The sequence below is a fragment of the Oryzias latipes genome, chromosome 18, assembly GCF_002234675.1.
Source record: "Oryzias latipes chromosome 18, ASM223467v1".
Classification (NCBI taxonomy): domain Eukaryota; kingdom Metazoa; phylum Chordata; class Actinopteri; order Beloniformes; family Adrianichthyidae; genus Oryzias; species Oryzias latipes.
Window position 1 is genome coordinate 15,616,751 of NC_019876.2, and position 19,996 is coordinate 15,636,746.

General features: G+C 38.2%; 1 protein-coding gene across 1 annotated transcript in view; it reads left to right on the plus strand.

Moving 5' to 3' along the window:
- Positions 1 to 18,508, plus strand: part of arap2 (ArfGAP with RhoGAP domain, ankyrin repeat and PH domain 2) — a 179,769-nt gene extending 161,261 nt beyond the window's left edge. The window contains exons 27-33 of the mRNA XM_023966122.1: positions 2,094 to 2,222; positions 4,145 to 4,278; positions 5,223 to 5,305; positions 10,809 to 10,844; positions 13,142 to 13,205; positions 16,192 to 16,299; positions 16,759 to 18,508. Coding sequence (XP_023821890.1) covers positions 2,094 to 2,222; positions 4,145 to 4,278; positions 5,223 to 5,305; positions 10,809 to 10,844; positions 13,142 to 13,205; positions 16,192 to 16,299; positions 16,759 to 17,106 — 902 coding nt within the window. The 3' untranslated portion in view covers positions 17,107 to 18,508. The remainder of the gene's footprint in view (positions 1 to 2,093; positions 2,223 to 4,144; positions 4,279 to 5,222; positions 5,306 to 10,808; positions 10,845 to 13,141; positions 13,206 to 16,191; positions 16,300 to 16,758) is intronic.
- The last annotated feature ends 1,488 nt before the right edge of the window (positions 18,509 to 19,996 follow it).

A 19,996-nucleotide genomic window follows, 5' to 3' on the forward strand; every position in this document is an offset into this window, starting at 1 on the left:
TTTCTGATATTCATGAAGGATTTGGATTTGGTCTAAAACCACTATAAAGATAAACCCCAATCTAATAAACAGTGGAAAAACTTTTCCCTCAAACTAATGTTTAAAGAAGTTAGAAAACAAGAAAAGTGTTCAAATAAATTTAAAATTAAAAAAATGTATAAACAAGCAAACCAAGAAATCAGAAATCCTATAAACTATACAGAATAAATTCAAGTATATCACTGTTAAACTCCCAGCTCATTCAAGTCTGCTTTTCCCATTTCCTGTTGGCTCTGGTCAGAAACCCTGTTATCACTGATCGCTACAAACTACTAAAATAATTGTGGACAAACGTTCTCCATCATCCATCTTGGTTCGTAGTCCCAAAGAATACCAAAACTCCACCGCGACCACAGCCAACGACCTTGTGATGGGGGCATAAGGGAATGCGAGAGAAGAGGCTTTTCACCCTGGTTTCCCCTTCTTTGTTAAGACCTGCTCTAATATTTGAGATAACCCTCCACTCATGTAGTCACAGGGCCCCAGTTGAGCAGAATTAACTTCTGTGGTAATATAGTCCAAAATGTGATGTCCATGTGGACGCCAGGTCTTTAGAGCTTATGGGCTGTTCAATTGCAGGAATGTGGGTGACCCAACTGAAGGATATATGTGGGGCTTGAACCCAGCACACTATATGGATGAGTGGTGAAGCGTTTCAAAGAAAGAATACTCAAAGTTCAGATGCCATGATTCAACTTCAATATAAAAATAAATATTTATTGCAATAGACCAAGCTATAGGAAACATTTTTCCTCATAAAAACCATAGATGGTCAGTTAATTCGACTGTACTTCAACATTTCCTCAGCACCTGTCATTCGTAAACATTTTGAAATAGCCTGATTGGGTTCATGCACCTTGAAACCATCACACGCCCCCTTGAAGAAGTTTTGATGAAAAATCCGGCATCTTCCATATATCCTACTTTTATGCAGTTATAGAACGGCACCTCCTCTGAACCTTGTGATTAGATAATTATGGTATCTCACTAATGAACGTGGAAGTTCGCTGCAAAATTATCCAAGCATCATTGATTTGATGCCGTGCACAATAATTAATCATCCGCGCCATCATGCATTTATAGATTACCTTCATCTTTCTTGCGTGATCAACCTTGAGCCCTGACCCACCTCCGCTTGCATTATCATGCGCTGCCGGCTCCTCGCACCTTCCACACCAGCATTTGATCATAGAAAAAGAAGCAGGAAGTGGTAAGCTGTGGAGCGTCTCACCTCAACGTCCTCATGTACTTCCCTTAACTTCAGAGCGTTGACTCTGTTTTCGTCTTCGCAGAGTTGCAGAGGACACACCGTCCTCTTTAAGAAGCAAATGTGCGTTGAATATAGAATGTATTTGCTGATGGTTCAGCATATTTTACTCGCCAGAATAATACATCTGAGGAAAAGTAAACAGTTAAGCTGTTTTGAAAGCTGGAGTGTGGCAGGTTCGGCTTGCAAAGCCAAATGGGATGGGGGTGGGGGCGGGGGTGAGTTAATTGCCCATTTTGGAGATAGCTTCGCGTAAACACCTTTATCGAGGACAAAAGGCAGAAAAGGGGAGCTAATATTTGTTGGGAAACGGAGTACTAATTCTGTGGCATGGGTCTGCAGAGATTTTAGAGGGGAGATAAGCATGCTGTTGTTAATAAGTTATGCCATCGTGGTTTTTTTTACATCCTACGGTTAGGAAAAACACAGAAGTGAAGAGATGGAAGAATCAGACCAGGGGTGGTGGTACACAAATTATCTACTTTTTTTTAGAGGGGCTGACAGCATGCACCCTGTTTGCCAATTAGGAAGAGTTAATAGGTCTATTTTGCACATGAGTGTGTTTTTATAATCGGGTCCCGATATGCTGCAGATAATTTAGACTGCTCTGGGATGAAGACGGGGAGAACAAAAACAACATAATTCTGTTATTTGGTTAACATTAATTAGCTGTGGATTTTCTGATGGGATGCAGATTTGGTTCATGCATGCAGAATTCACGGAAGACGAAGGGACATGAGCGGCTTTGTTGCAACCCTTCCTCAGAGTGATGTGATGTTCTCCACAGAGCGACCGCTGCACCCCTGCGAGAGGATCCTTGAGCAGGTGTTGGAGTGGAGCACTTTGGAGAGCCCCAGCTCTGCTTTTCTTGTCATAAAAAAGTTTCCCTGGACCAAGAGAATCCAGGATGACAAAGGTAAAGTGCTGACACACCCCAAAGACACACCCCAATTATCTATTTTCATAGCTTTTTATTATAATTATGAGGTTTTTGGAGAAAAATGTGTTGTTTTCTAGGGTATAGTCTCTGCAGAGCGGCAGTAGTTCAATAGAAAATTACCTCTGAGTTGTGGGCGGGACTGTTGCTGCCAAGTAAATTAACTTTTGAACTTAGTTAAGTCTGGGTTAAAAAAATAAATAAAAGATATCAAACTGATCTTTACTTAGAAAGTGAAGTCTATTCAACAAATCATTTAATTTGTTCTATTTCAAGGCAATTTACTGTATTTTTATATGTAAAAAAAAAACTGTTTTTCTATTTGTTTTTAATTGAGGAATTCCTATTGAAACACGTTAAACCATTAGTTAAAGAAACATTTTTTTTTACCCCCGAAAGATTTTTTTTTTTTTTTTTTTTTAACTTGTCCTGTCCAACAGCTAGGCAGGCAGATGAGAGCTGAGGGCCTCTTGTGTTGGACATATTTTACTTTAACAAGAGGGGTTATTAATCTTCAGACAAACCAGAGGCATGACTGAATAAACCCCTTTTGTAATTGAGGCCAAACTTTATTAATTTCAACCATGTTTGTAAATCTTTGGTGTTGGACCGATCGGAAAAGGAAAGAAGGGAAAAAGAGAGAGGGATGTTAGAGAGGGGGGGGGGGGGATAGCGACAGGGGGGGGTAAGACCATGAAGCAGCATAGAAAAGAAAGAGTTGTTTTTATGACGGAGTTTTAGGACCAGTTTACAAACTTTTTTTTTTTTTTTTGTAAATTACGAATTTTAAGTCTTACATTTACGAGAAAAATGTCATGACTGTTAAACTATGAGAATAAAGTCGTAAATTAACGTGGATAAATCACCAAAGTCGTCTGTTTATCGGAGCCTAGCTTGAAGATGAAAGATGTGGAGCCTTTGGTGAAGCTTTGTTTACGGACAGGTTTAAAAAACAAAAGTAATTCTGAACCTTTTGGCGACTCAAAATCAAATTATTGTCAATGTAGAAGTGAAAAATTAAATGTAAAATAAAGGAGCTCAAAAACACGTTTGTTGCTGAGGACTGCAACTTTATTTTCCTTTTCATTCACATACCCAGAAGCCCATTTGTCTCATTACGTCATGAACCTGTCATGCGCACAACGCCAAAGTGGAAAGTAAACATTGTTGCATACATTCCCTCATCCAGATGAAACGTCCCGTTTCAACATAAAACAAAAAAGATGAAAATAATCTGTTATAAAAGCAGAAGAATGTTGAAAATGCCAAAAAGTGCCCCTCCTCAGTTTGAAGTGTCACACAGACGTAGAGATCTTGTCTTTGGTGGAGGAAGTAAGGATTAAAGTGGACAGCTGCAGGGACACCGACAGCTTCATCGGCCTGCAGAGATCCAGCAAGCCACCCATCAATAAATAAAACATTGATACAAAGGAGCTTCCAAACATTTTTAACGTTATCGGTAAACTTCAGCTTACCTTTTTAACTAAGTTTAGTTGGTCTGCTCTGCTGCTGTGTGGTGTTCACTAGCTGCTGCTCTGTATGCTCACTTCGATTTTAGTCTCGTAAATTTGCGAGTTTTTCTATCATTAATTTACAACTTTAAATCTTGTAATTTTCCTTTTTTTTTTTACTCTGTAGGTTTTGGAGAAAATTTGAATTTATTATTTTTTTTAACTAAATCGGGTCAAATTACAGCTCAAATCAATAACTCTTGTATTCAAATGTAATCAAATCAGAATTTTGGCAGGAGCCATATTAAATGCAAGAAGTAGTCCAACTAATATCTCCCAATTTAAAAATGTATCTTGGAATAAAAAGGGACAAGATTAAGAAAAGTTTATTTGATGTGAAAGTGGATTTTTTTTAAACTTGCCATTTTCTTCTTTCATACTGTGCTACAGACCAAACTCAGTTTAAGAAATGTGACAATGTAAAGTTCAGCGATGGCTCGTCTAAACTGCTGTCGGGACACAAATTCCAGGAGAAGTATGTTGTTCTGCGTTCAGAGAAGCTGCTGATCTACAGGGATATGAAGGTATGGACAATGATTTTTGTTTTGGCTGCCCTGCAATGGACTGGTGAACTGTCCAATATGTTCCCCGTATTTCCCAAATGGGGAAAAAGCAGGTTCAGAAAATCGCTGGACGGATAGATTAATATTTTCTGTGTTTTTTTCCTCAAACCTAAAAACTTGCAAGAACATTAGAAAAATGGTGCCTCAAATGGATTCAGCCCGTCTGTACATCTGCTTGGCAACATGTCTCAATGTCTCAGTTTTTCCACATAAAAGAGAACAATCAAACCATAATGGCAGTGGACTCCCCACTCTTTCAAAAAGGAAGAATGCAGTGTGTGCTTCAGAGAAGATCAGCAGGGCCAACTTCCCTAGAGGGCTTTTCTTCTCTGCACATTCCTGCTGTTGAAACATGGGGTTCACAAAGGACTGTGAAGAAGTGTTAATAATTGATGGAAGTGCAGTCTTTCTGGTTGAGGGATGGGGGGTGTGGGTAGCAGGCAAAAATGAAACGGCGACTGCACAGTGTGGGGTGGTACTTTCTGTGACGGTGCGGTCTGGCACGACAAAATAGCTAATTATAAAATAAATACGAGGGAAATTAGAAGCCTTAGTGGAATTGAGATGATATTTCTTGGCCCCTGCAATTAGTACAAGGTCGGTATTTAGTGCAAATTATGTTGGATGAAGCAAAACCGCTGGTGGGTTGTGATGTGTAGGTGTCGGAAACGAGCTATAACTTTGATTCTGTTTGCTTTGTTCTCTTTCACTTTGTTCCTTTGTCACTTGAAGAATGAGGTTTGCTGATAATGAATCACATCGATGATCATGTTGATATTCAATGAAATGTCTGATAAATAATACATTTTTTTAATTGTTTTTCATTTTAAAAATTCTCTAAGAATATTTAATTCTTCCTGTTTTTTTGTTTATTTCTTCCCCTTGTGTTTTTTCTTTCCTTGCAGAGCACTAAAGTAGAGAAAGCAGTTCAGCTGAAGTTTGTAAAATGTTACCTGGGCCTTAAGAAAAAGCTCAAACCTCCAACCAAGTAAGTGAAATCTACCCACCTAATAGGTCTCACGAGAAGTTCAATATATTCCGCAGGAAACTTGATTAGGCATAGGCATAGACTTTTTTTTTTTACTGTTTTTGTTTTCTCCTCTGATACCTATTCTGAAATCAAAACAGTATAAAAGTTTTTAATTATCAAAACGTTTTTAAAAAAGGTAGAACTTTTTTCTAATTTATTGTGCTAATAATTTTGTAAAGTTGGACAAATCTTATTAAGAATAATTGTGATACAACTAATTGTTCACCTTTAATCCATAAAAAAACTTTAGTTTAAAGTATGAGTGCAGCTTTTTACCGTATGAACCATACATACCCATACATACATTTTTTAAACCACTTATATCTTTGGGGGTTCCAGGGTTCCTGGAGCCTATCCCAATCATTTCCAGGTGAAGGCAGGGTAGATCCTGGATGGTCTGTTAGTTGATTGCAGGGCCACACTAAGACACACCCATACACCCACATTCACACCTTTCATTCATTCATTCATGTTCTTCCGTTTTTTCCATTACCGGGTCACGGGGCTGCTGGAGCCTATCCCGGCCACTTACAGGCGAAGACAAGGGACACCCTGGACAGGTCGCCAGTCTGTCGCAACATTCACACCTAGAAATTAAAATATTAAGTTACGTTTGACAAACTAAAAATTATATATATATATATATATATATATATATATATATATATATATATATATATATATATATATATATATATATATATATATATATATATACACACACACATACACAGTGAGGTCAATAAGTATTTGATCACCTTGTGATTTAGCAAGTTGTCCCACTTAGAAAACTTGGGGGTCTAAAATTTTCATCATAGGTGCATTTCCACAGTGAGAGACAGGATCTGAAGAAACATTCAGAAATGACGTTGTACGATTTTTTTAAACAATCTATTTGTATATTACTGTGACAAATAAGTATTTGATCACTTGATTATCAGATAGATTTCTGACCAGCAAAGACCTGCTGTTCTGCTTTTAAGTAGTCCAACTCGTGGGGTATCGATAATGCTAAGGAAGGTGAAGAATCAGCCCAGGACTACACGGGAGGAGCTGGTCAATGACCTGAAGAGAGCCGGGACCACCGTTTCCAAGGCGGTACTATGTATTACTATAAGTAATACATTAAAACATCATGGTTTAAAATCATGTATCGCACGGAAGGTTCCCCTGCTGAAGTCAGCCCATGTCAAGGCCCGTCTGAAGTTTGCCAATGACCATCTTGATGATCCAGAGGAGTCATGGGAGAAAGTCTTGTGGTCAGATGAGACCAAAATAGAACTTTTTCGTCTTAACTCCATTCGGCGTGTTTGGAGGAGGAAGAAGGAGGAGCATCATCCCAAGAACACCATAACTACAGTGAAGCACGGTGGTGGAAGCATCATGCTCTGGGGGTGTTTTTCTGCACAGGGGACAGGACGACTGCACTGTATTGAGGAGAGGATGAACAGGGCTCTGAGATATTGGGCTGGGTCTTTCAGCATGACAATGACCCGAAGCACACAGCCAAGAAAACCAAGGAGTGGCTCCGTAAGAAGCATATCAAGGTTCTGGAGTGGCCCAGCCAGTCTCCAGACCTAAATCCAATAGAGAATCTTTGGAGGGAGCTGAAACTCTGTGTTGCTCAGTGACAGCCCCGAACCCTGACCGATCTAGAGAAGATCTGTATGGAGGAGTGGACCAAAATCCCTGCTGCAGTGTGTAGAAACCTAGTGAAGAACTACAGGAACCGTTTGACCTCTGTAACTGTTTACAAAGGCTTCTGTACCAAATATTAAAGTTGTTTAACTCAAGTGATCAAATACTTATTTGTCACAGTAATATACAAATAAATTGTTTAAAAAAATCGTACAGCATGATTTCTGAATGTTTCTTCAGATTCTGTCTTTCACTGTGGAAATACACCTATGATGAAAATTTTAGACCCCTTCAAGTTTTCGAAGTGGGACAACTTGCTAAATCACAGGGTGATCAAATACTTATTGACCTCACTGTATATCTATATCTAAAAAAAAAAAAAGCTCCCCTCTCACCCTCCGCGGATGGTTTTTCCTCCAAGCTAGGGGCCTCTACCAGAGGCCTGGGACCTTTAGGGTCCTGCAGTATCTTAGCTGTTCCTAGCACTGCGCTTTTCTGGACTGAGAGCTCTGAGGTCTTTCCAGGTATCTGTTGTAGCCACTCCTCCATCTTTATATATATATATATATATATATATATATATATATATATATATATATATATATATATATATATATATATATATATATATTTGCAATTTTATAATTAGTTTTTTTTATTCATCTTTTAGTTCTGAGTGTTGCACACATCACCGTTGCGTGATCTGCATCTGTTTAATTTTCATAAAAAGGTGAAGGACCGCATCCCTTTACAAAATAGTCTCCACTTTTTTCCCCAAATTTGTTGCAAATCTCAATATCAAAAGGTGCAGTCACTTTACAGACCACCAGAGGCTGCTTTAAATTGGCTTTATTTCCAGTGTGTTCATGGAATTACATTATCTCATCTATGTGTGTTTTAGAAGTTCGGGAGAAATGTTCTCCAAGTTTAAGTGTGTCCTTTTTTTTTTTTAAATCACGTGTGTTCTTATGGAAAAGTCACCATTGATGAATCGAACCATTATAAGATATGCATTTTGTGTCTCCACTCTGATGCAGATTTACCCTAAAAAGGATGCAGCTACCAGTAGCCAGATTTTGACTGTAGTGTCTTCAAGTCAAAAAATTAGATCAAACCTGTATTATTTACATCATTCAACAGCATCTGTAAATGCACATTCCTTTCATTTGTGGGTTTTACGTAATTACAGGTGTAAAGATTTATTTTAATAAGGATTTGAGTCATATAATTTGTGGTAGACGATACGAATTATAGTCGATTTTGGTTTATTTTAAACGATCCCATTCACTGATCCAAAATCCATCAGAGACATCTTCAGCCAAAAATTCAACTAGTTGACTTAGAGATAAATACCTGGGTACTGAAGAGAGCAGATGAAGTTTTCCAAATTCTTTTCATTTCTTAAATTAAAATAAATTTGTGTACAAAAAAACAAGTAAACAAGAAATAATGGCAAATTTATTCATATTTTAGTTTCCTAAAGTTCACCCCACTGTTGTTTTTCAACAGTGGGCTACTACTAGAAAGGAGGCTTGGGATAATCTGTCAAGCAAATTTTTTCACGTTTGACCACATACTTTTATCAAGGCATCTGATTGGCCAGTTCACAATTTGAATAATTTGTACTACAGTATAAAATATGATGGAAGAAAAATGAATTATCAAGAACATGTTAAAAAAAAGGTTGCAGAGCCAAAACTGTTACGCTGGCAAATACAATGTTGCAGTAATAGCTGTTAATTTCTCAATTGACGTCCATGGGATTTTGGCTTCTTTGTACTTCCTGTGTGGAATGCGAGGGGGGAGGAGCCACGCAGTCTATGCTTTAAACATTTTAGAAAACATCTTACAAAAATGTTTAAACATTGAACAGTAAGCAGACTATTTCAGTCTGTTTTGGCGAAGCATTTGCAGCTAAATGGATTCTGTTCATATAATGTGTTTTACACATGTCACACCAACAGGTTTCTAATGATTCATATGGAGACTAATCACCTAAAACAAATTAGCAAACTAGTACTTCTGTTACTAAAGATGTCAACATTCACAGCTTTCTCTTAAGCTGTCTCTTAAAGTCTGGATGCACCACCTTGTCTGTATGTGGGGAGTTTTGGCCCTGAACGCATCGTTCTTCCTGCACTTCAAACCCCGGCGTCCTGAGGAGATATCAATGCAAATTCTGACAACGCCCTAATTTTTCACCGGAACAAAATTGATTAAACGTAATTGCATTTTAACAAATACAAATTATTCAAGTCTGCGTTTGCGAATAGGACTCCGTTTCAAATTAATGATCTTCTGTTATTGTAATTTATGGCACATGCCAAAGCTGCTTCAGCTCTTGTTGCTCAACAGAGACCAGCTTTTTTGCATTGCTTAATAATAATTCTTCATACCTTTACCAGCGCCATAAATTCAAGTCAGGGGGAGTGTGAATAATTAGCTTTTTTTTTTTTATAAAGAAGAAAATCGGTAGAAGGACAAAGCATGCTGCAGCGTGGCTGAGTGGGCTGAGAGAGGGGCGAGAAGGAGAGTTGTAGTGTTAGCAGAGGCTGTGCTTCAGTGCCTCATTAGGCAAAGGTCTATCTTTGAGCAGCCTGCCGCGGCGCCATTGGCTGAGCTCACAGGAGCTTGCTGCAGGTTCTCTTCACACAGAGAAGTTTTCACCTCAGTGCTTCTGTGCAGCAAAATGAACACTCAAGTCTGCATAGAAACAAGTTTGTGAGCACGCTGAAGCACGAGAGGATGAATTTTTTTTTTTTCTAAACTTACAATACAGTGCTGTCTGAAATGGCATAAGCAGGAGTCTTTTTACCAGCAAGACTGGTTTTAAACATTAAATAGCCTGTAATTCATCCCATAATTAATATTTCAAGGCTTCAATATGAGCAACATTCGGCCTACATGTTGTGCAGCTCATGCATAAGCAGCTACTGGGGTTAATTGTCCAGAACGTTTGGAAATGTTCTTGAGGTTTAACGTACACACTGGACATCTGAAAAAAGTTCAAGAAAGCGCTACACATGCATTCTTGAATGTATTCTAGATGAGCAGGGAGTGGCTTCTTCTTTTTCTTTATCTTTCTCTACAGTCTACTAGCGCATGTCCACCACCAACAGTTTGAAGAGTCTCGGCGCAAAATGTTTAAGTGGTGCAAATCTCGCTAATCTCGCTCCAGGTTTTTCTTTCGCAGCTCTATTCCAATACATGAAAGACTTGGAGTCATTTATATCCGTCTGACCGCAATTATTAATTTTGCCTCAATGATTGATTTTCAAACAGTTGGCACTTTCGTGAATCAAAAGGGACACCGTCCATACATCACTCCCAAATCCGAGTCCCTAATGGTGAATGGTAAATGGCGTATACTTATATAGCGTTTTCTACCTTCCTCAAAGGCCCAAAGCACTTTACAGTCACAGTCCCATGCACCCATTCACACACTGGTGGCGCTGCAGAACGCTGGCGCCAACCTTCCACCACCAGAGGCACCATGGCCTCCCGTGGTGCACAGGTCAGAGTTCAATGGGTTTAACTTACAACGCATGTTCGATGACCGCCTGTTTTGTACGTTGAGTCTGAAAAAGGTCTTAAGAATGTAAGAGTTTTGAACACGGAAATACGCCTTTACATAGACTTAACACTGAAAGTGACCACTTTAACGTGCTGAGGGCGGTGAGTTTTACCTGTAGTTTTCTTAGCAATATGAATTCAAGTTACAGATTTTGCCCTTTTAGATTCCCCATCTTTAGAAAGAAAGCTTTTTGAAAGCCGGTTTGCAGAAGCAACTCCTTCCATGTCTGATTCTTTTTTTTTTTTCCAGTTGGGGTTTTACGGTTTACATAGACAAACAGCGATGGTAAGTAAAGAGGAGACCCTTCACACTTCATTTATTCTTCATTTCTTACTTCTTTTATGTTTATTGTTGCTCTCGTCCAGGTTTTTATATAATTTCGTTTCAAGATTTTTTTTCTCCATCCCCTTCTTTTGTGCCATTTCCTCCTCTTACTTCTCATTCCTCTATCTATCTTCCCAAGTGTTTCTGTTTCTCATTGTCCTGCTTCCTCTTATTTTGACTTTTGCCATATTTGTTCAATTTTTTGTCTTACACTGTTTCCATCGTTTTCCTGTCCCTTATGTCTTCCACTTTACATTTCTTTTTTTCTGAATTTTTCCTCATCTACTTTCTCTTTGACTTAACAACTTTCTCTTTTGACTGCTTCTTTTTCTTGTTTTTCTTTTCCTTGATGTTTTTTATTCTCTCCTTTTTGTCTTGTCTTCTACCTTTTTTCACCTTTTTTTTCATTTACCTTATCTATGCCTTGTTCATGATTTTTCTTTTCATAAGAAATTAGTCAGTGATAAAATTCAAGCCTGAACCACATAACGAGAAAACAATGAAGCTTTATAACAGTTTTTTAACTCTCTGTTATCAGAAGGAGCAAATGTTATGGTGTCACACAATGGGATGGCATTGACCTCTGACCAAATTGAGAATATTTAAATTCTCTTTTTGGGAAGCTTCCATTTATTTGGTTGGTTTTCCTGATGTTGGTGTCATTTTGCATAGTTAAACGGTAAAAAAAAAAAAATCACTACAGTAAACCCTTGTTTATCGCGGGGGTTACGTTCCAAAAAGAACCCGTGATAGGCAAAATCCGTGAAGTAGAAACCTCTATTTTTTTTAACAATTATTATACAATTAAATACTCTATTATACATTGAAAAGACAGAACAAACCATTTTACAGGCTCAAACATTTGTTTCACAAATCAAAGTACTTTAAAAACGTTTTTTTTTCAACAAATAACTTCTGTACTATCAAATAATAATTTGAATCATCGATGTAAACAGAAGGCTTCAAATCGCGGAGATTAGCCCCGCCCACCGCGACCCGAAGAATTGGATTAAACGGGAGAAAATTTAAAATGATCATGAAAAAAATACAAAGTACAAACGGACAAATAGTGGCTCAGGTGTATTTCAATGCTCTTCAGTCTGAGAAGCTGCAGTGTTTTCTCCTTCTCAAGCCCGCGGTGCAGCTGTGTGTGTTTGTTCGGGAGAAGAACATAGTGATTGACAGTTGGTGTTGCTCTTTTTCTATGGGTTTTAGAGAAACTTGAAATTGCAAGATGATTTGCATGTACGTAATTTGGAAAGCTGATTTACGTACGTGTACATATTAAACTGCAACATTATTGACGCGCAGGTAGAGAAGAAGCGGAGTGACTTTTTTTAGCCAATCAGAATGCAGAACACAATGCACCTTGCAAATCCGTGAAGTAGCGAAACCGTGAAAAGTAAACCGTGATATAGCAAGGGATCACTGTATAGGATTTTATTTTGAAAAAAAAGGCCAATTGGACTGTTGTAAATGTAAAAGTAAATGTAAAAACAAATATAAAAAAAACAAAAGCTAGAAATTAAAAAACCATTGCAAACCCAAGAAATATAAGATCAAGCTATAATTGTTAAGACTTTACTAAAAGCTGTTCTGAATTCTTCTTTGAGTGATATTTAGTTAAAATTGTGGTAAATGAACCATTTAGTTCATAAAAATATTGAACTATTCTTACTCTTTGCTTCTTGAACATAATGTACGCTACAAAAACAGGTTTAGAAGTCACGAGTTGATTGCATCTTGCTGACACATTGTTGGTGCTTTGATAAGATGCTGAGAGAAAAGGCTGTGCTTTGAAATTAATCATCTTTGGCCCGCCCAGTATATTTCTATGTAAGAGACACAATCTTGTTTAAATGGCATCTTTTTGTCTGCTCCCGATTCACAATGATTCGATTAAAAAAATACTCATAAATGTAATTTTAAGCTCAATTTTCTTTACATGTGTCCTCCATCAGAAAAATGCAACAAGATTAAGTTAAAACACCATATGACTTTCATCTGAGTGGCTCTATAAAGAGGTTTATACAAACACACTCCTGGAGTGCACAAGGAGGAGTTTACTAAACACAGTAAAAGCTAGTTAATGCAAAAAGAATTTTGATTCACAAACTGTTTGTCAAAATCCTGGACGAGAAAAAATGTTTTTTCAGTGTATAATATTTAAATCTAGTGATTCCTAAACTTAGTTATGTCAAAGAAATGAATAAAACAAATACAAATTTGTAATACGACTGAATCCACCCCCCCTTCAGGCACTTCTGTTGTAACAAGAAGGAAACACAGGTCAGCTGGGTGACTGACATCATCGCCATGAAGGTAAGATGAGACGCAGCTTTTTAGCTGAAACGAAAAAAACAAAAGCTGTTATGTTCAAATATCATTTTTATCAGCCTGAAATAGTAATAACTCATAAATTTTAGTCAAATTTAAGCAAATTTGTTTGTGCTTTTCAGTTACCTACTTTGATAAATACACATACATATACATATTCATATATATATATATATAATATAAATATATATATAAAAGACAAAGTGCTTAATTTTTAATAACCAACATCTCCAAACACAGACAAGTGATACACGGTATTTACCCCAATTGCTCCCTGCTGTTGTGAAGCTATGCAGATGAAAACCACAAACAAGGAAATAAGTGTGAAGTTTTTGAGGTCACTCAACAATGACATAAATCACTTTATGTGGAAAAGCTTTTAGAATAAGGTCAAGGCGACTGTAACAATCACATTGTGGTACTTATCCCCCCGGATAGAGCGCTTTGTTGTCGCTGTCAGCCGCTGACGCAGCACATGTGACATAAATAATGCAGTGCAAAGCAAACACAGGCAGAGCAGCTACAGATCCGTCATATTCTTGGATTAGTTTTCCACTCTCATATTCATTGCTGCTACCTTCTTTGTAAAATGGCACCTTGTTTTCTCATTAGAGTAAATAAGACTGTTTTCTTCTCATTTCAAGCTAAGCAAGTGAAGTTAAAAAGCTCTGCTCGTTCTAAACAAGACAATCAAACCAAGTTTTCCCCAGTTGTTTCTATGCTCAGCACATTTCGACAGCATTAGCATTCTCCTCGGCTTCCTTTATGTGAAGTCGTCTGCAGCACAGTGTTGTTTATCACAGGTGCTTACTGTAAAAGCCTTTAAGTGCCTTACTTTGGGTTAGCAAGTAAAAAGGGCAGCTCTGTCACAGAGATATCGATCTAAAGCACAAGGCAATTTTTGTTTTAAGTGTTTCAAGGTGTTTATTTCAGTGGACTTTTCTGTGCTCTTCGGAAAGGCTCTTAGCGCTGCATCAGCTGAATCTATAGCAGAGTGGAGCCGACTGAAATTATTAGGATTCTCCTCTCAAAGCCTTTAAATATCAGGATTGACAGCTTCCAACAGAGAGGCTTGTGCTAAGGACTCAGGACTTAAGCAAAGGGCAGAGAGAAAGTGTAGACGAGACAGAAGACACAGAGCCCTTCAGCACTCATGCTTTCCCATACCTGTTAGGCAGCATTGTGCTCTTACAGTTTCTATAGTAACTAGTAATGGAGGATCTTACTCTGAAGCAAGGAAGAAGGGATGGAGGTGGAGAGGGAGATGAGGGATTAGGTTGAGGTGGGTGTAGGAGGTCCAAGATCGACTCCTAGCAGTGATAAAATGAAGCTTTGTTAAGGAGAGACAGTGCTGTAGATGTGTGGGTCGACAAACAGGAACATTGTTAGTGAAAGATCACAAAACCAAACCATGTCTTGTTTTAGATTAAATAAAACAATGTATAAGAAAAGTAAACACTAAATTGGGTTCAGTTTGAGAATGTTTTTTGAACCACAAGCCAACCTAGTTCGGGATTTTATTGCACTTTAGAGAAGAATATTTTAACCGTAACAGTATGTCTATGAATGCAGCGTAATAATAGCACCAATATTGGTTCTGGCAGATGATTAAAATATATATATATTACCATTGGGGTTTATATAAATAAAGTTGAATTAGGATTTTTTTTGTTTCTACTAAAACAAGAAGATACATCAGCTGCTCTACAACAAACTTTAACTTACCAGAAGTGTGAAAGATTTTTTAAATGTTATTTAAACACGAGGACGCATCAGCCCACCTACAAGAAACTTCAACTTCAAGATGTGTGTAGTGTGAGAGAAGTTTTTATTTACAGTACAGACCAAAGGTTTGGACAAACCTTCCCATTCATTTGAATATGAAGGTACGTCCAAACTTTTGGTCTGTACTGTAAATTTAACCCTTGTGCTATCTTAGATGACCCCACCCTTACATTGATGTGTTCTCCCTACCATGACAAAGGTGGATAAAGGTGGAAAGATTTCATGTAATCCATGGACACCAGTGAAGATCACAAATCATTGAAGAAAAAGGGTTCAGAGTACTGTCTAGTGCAGAGGTGGGCAGTGAGGGCCGCATTCCTGCATGTTTTCCAGCATACCCTGCTCTGGCATGTTCTAATTGGCTGGACACACCTGAACCAGGTAATCAGCCATGAGTAGGGCAAGACTATCTGGAAATCATGCAGACACACCGGCCCTCGAGGCCTGGAATTGCCCACCCCTGGTCTAGTGGGTCTAGATGACCCAACTCCCAACGATAAAGTGCCTAGGATATCACAAGGGTTACGCACAAGGACATATCAGGGTTTCTACAACAAATGTCAAATCCCATTGATGTGAATAAAAATCTTCCAGGACAATGTAGGGGCTAGAAATCACAATGAAGTATTTTGATAACGAGTAACTTACTTCAAAATTGGCCGTCCAGACAGAACACTGTTTAAGCAAACAAGAAATGCCGGAAAAAAAACACAACAGCATCTGATGAGTTATGACCTAAAATAAGAGTGTAAAAATATTTTCTTTAAAAGGAGAATCTTTGTTAAAAAGTTTTCTAACGAATGAAAACTTTATGGATAAACGTTTTAAAGGACATTTTTGCCATTCTTTCTGCTTTGCCCTTTTTTTCTGGTAACATTTTATACATTAAATTGTAACGTGGTTAGTAGATTTAATAGATTTATGAGCATTTCACAGCAGTCTAGAATCCATTTGAGTAAAGAGATAAACATCTCTTGAGAACTGTCAAGCACTGTGATGCAGGTTTCATGATTTGGACATAGCATTGCTATTTACAACAGGAGTACAGTGATCCAATAAAATATTATTTCCACACTATAATATGTTTGTACATAAACATTCATTCTTCTTTAACTGTTTTATAAAGTTTTTTTTTTTTTTAGCAAGACGCTGAACTTTAATGAATGACTTTTTGTTTTGTCTTCAGTACGGGTCTGACCTCCATCTAATGCCCGCTAATCATATGGAAAAGTCTGATTTAGAATTATCCTTCGGGCCAGTTTTAACTGAATGCAGCACACTTCCCCAGCATAAGGTCAGTTAAAGCAAATTGGTAACTGTTGTAGCTGATTTTATATCTTTTTTGATATTGTCTTAACCGATTAACATCGGAGATGTCATCTAAATAACACGTTTGATATACCGTAACTCTTCAACCGGTTACCCGATGAGGGTCAATCAGCTGATTCTGACATTGGAGAATGTTTTGCAACTTGGTGCAAAGGTGCTTTTGTGTGTAACAGAATCGGCAGCGTAAGCACGTCACTATTGTAAAGTGTTGCGTATCAGTGAAAGGTTACTTTTCTCCCCTTTGGAATCTGATTGGATTATGTAAACGGTTGAAGAGTTCTAAAAGAATGTCAACATTGGAGCTAAAGCTCTGGTGTTAAACATTCGGCAAAATAGTTGTAGAATGTCTTTATAATAAAGATCAAATTAGGCTAAAAAAATGTTACACATTTTCGATTTAACTCTTGTGTGTGTTCTCCCACAGCTTGCAGACAGGAGAACCTCTCTTGCAAATGATGAGCTGCGGAACGCCAAGGTATCAGCTCTTCACCTCAAAACAAAGTCTATGGGAAACCCATCAAAGTGCAGCGACCTGCCCATAGCCTCACTTGCAGAGAAAACCGATATCTCAGAGATATCCTTTCCGGGTCGGCTCCCTCCCCCATCCAAGTCCAGACACTTACAGCCCATGCCCCTCCCCCCATCCCCTCAAAGTGGCTGTAAGACCCCGGGTAAAAGACCAGGTGTGGGTGGGGACAATTTTATACCCCCAAATCTTCTAAGTGAACTGAACTCAGTGCTGAGCAAGACTGGGCGGAAGGCCGATGACTGACCGCAAGAAAAAAGACGGTGAGGTACGGGGTCAAATGTGTCCATGAGGCGCAGAAGAAAAGACCCCACTGTGCTTCAAGGAGCGCTGGGCAATTAAAGAGCTGCCGATGCACATGGGATTCGGAAAAGCAGGTGTAGAAAACAGCGGAGGTCATGCAGACCTTAGCCAGACAAGGTCCCGACCCAAACACTACACGTGATTTATGGAACAGTCCTGAAGAGCAAAGTGAAAGTCACGAGGCGCATTCAGATGTTAAAAATATTGCTTAGTTCAATGTCTTTGCTTCATCTTTAAAGAATTTGTAGCTGATGCGCTTTTTCATCCTTCTCAAAGATTTACGTTGTTCCTTAAAGCACTCTGGCACCAAATGTGTCCTATAGGTTGTCAATATTTAACATTTTTTTAATAACACTTATTTTTTATTTTTTTTATGAGTATAAAGAGCAACTGAAAATGTTTTTAACACAGGAAACTATTAGCGGGAATAAACCTAAGCAATGGTATTATTATATTTTTTTATAAATTGATTTTTTTTTTTTTTTTTTTTGCATTTGTTAATACTACAACCTTCAGTAGCCTCTGCAGTTTTTTTTAAAGCTTATTAGTGGCACACCACTTTAAAGTTTAAAGTGGCTGCCCCAAAATGAAATTTTAATGCAAACCATGAATATATTAAAACTCTCAGGCTTACATCTTTTTTCCCCTTTTTTTAGTGAGCAATTGAATTTTTCATGACAACAATTTTTCATTTGACCACCATTTTGCACTATGCTGCACCTGTACATGTTTTTATTACCAGTGTTACATGTTTACTATACATTGTATATAAAATGGGCTTTTAGTTTTTAATAAATAAGTCAAAATTTAAAAGGATTAAAAGGGTTACCTGTTGAAATGTGGGAATAAAATTGTATTAGGTGAGACCTAAAGTTGAAGGAACTTCGCGTTGGAATCCAGTGAAATCTTCATGTGGGAGTCGTTCAAAGACCATCACAGAGCTGGTTTCATCTGAGAGCCGGAAAACTAACAAAGAAGAAGAAGTTTCATCTTATGTGCATTTCTTCAAAGTTTCTAGGAGTTGACTACCTGCTAAAGTTCTGAGGCTCACGCTGGGAAAAAAGGTAAATCCTGATGTAGTTTTTTTTTTTTTTTTTTAGGGGGAGTAGAAATAGGCAATATCATCTTAAAATATATTCCATAAAGAAAGAAGATGGGTAACCACATACCACCGTGCTCAGCTGGGTATCCCCTAAAGAAAGCAGGGAAGACGTGTGCCCTAAAATTCTTTTACCTTGAAAATCTCTGGAGTTAACTGCCTCAAAATGTATTTATAAAACACACAGAAACAGACGGGACTTTTGCTGCTGGTTTAGACAAAATAAACACATATTTAAATGTGATTTGAACTTTGCATACAGACTGTACTTTTTATTAGATCATCTCAGCTGGAACAAAAATAAAATGGCTCTGTTAAAAAAATCTAAAAGGTAAATTTCACAGTAGACTTAGATATAAAGCATTTCCTTTGAGGATTTGCAGGTAAACTTTAATCACTAATTAGTGCATGAATACAAGTCCAACGCTAGTTCTCAAAAGTACTGTGAACCTAATCTTTACATTTTTATATATATGAAAAGGTTTTATGGTCGACACACTGATCCATATATCAGGGGAGGCCGCTTGCCTGTCTTACCAAAGCCCGATAGAAAAACTTAAAGAAACTGATTCCAGTTAAAAACAATGTGGTGACATGACTAGCCAAGATGGTAATGAAATTGGAGCTAAAAGCTGGTTTCAAATCACAAACTAACAGACTTTATACCTCTGTGTGCATTGGAATTCTGCATTGTCAAAGGACCATCTTTTCATAGGAGTGACTGTCCCCTGTTTTGACCGAGATAAATTCTTGCCCGTCAAAGTGGGGAATGTGTTGAACGTAAAACCTCAGTCCCATGCACCCGTTGATGATTGATTGTACAGGTGCTCCAGATGTTTGGGTTGTTCAGGCCGAAGAGAGAAGCAGCTGCATTTCAATGAGAAGCGCAGGTGCGTCTGGCATGTCCCTTGAGGCTTGTGCAGTAACTTTAAGGGACGTCATGAAAATGGTAAGTGTATTGAGAAGTATTCATAAGGCCAAAGAAAGTTGCACATACTTATGACATATGACACTGTTGTACAATTCTGTTACGCCACTGTGGGACAAGTACTGGCCCCTTACTAACCTCGGGCGAATGCCGCATGCACTCATGGGTCTCCAATTGATATGCAAGAGCCCATAAGATGCCAATATGATGTCTAACCAAACCACCCTCAGATTGTTCATTCATCCTTTTTTCATTCGTTTTCTAAACCTGCTTTTTACCTTTCGGGGTCACAGGGCTGCCAGAGCCCATTTCAGCCACTGGTGGGCGAAGGCAAGGGACATCCTGAAGAGGTCGCCATTCTATCGCAGGCCAACATATCACACACCCATTTACCCTCACATTCACACCTAGGGGGCAATTTAGAGCAACCAGTTAACCTATGAAGCATGTTTTTGGACAGTGTGAGGAAGCCAGAGTCCCTGGAGAAACCTCACGCATGCACGGAGAGAACATGCAAACTCCAGCTCCGATTGTCTACTGCAGGGATCCCCAAAGTTTTTCCGGTGAGGGCCACTTGACGTTTCCATTCTCTGATCGGGGGCCAGGGTCAGTTTGAAACAGAAATAGAATGACAGTCGCAGGGTTGCCTAAATGTAGATACTTATTGTTTCCCAAAAAGCCACACACAACCAAGTATGAATAACCTTATCTGGTTTAAAATAATCCTCTCTGGGTTCTTCACCAAAACATATAATAACTTAATAGCTTTATAGCTTTGAGAATTTGTCTGCTTGCATTTGCAAATT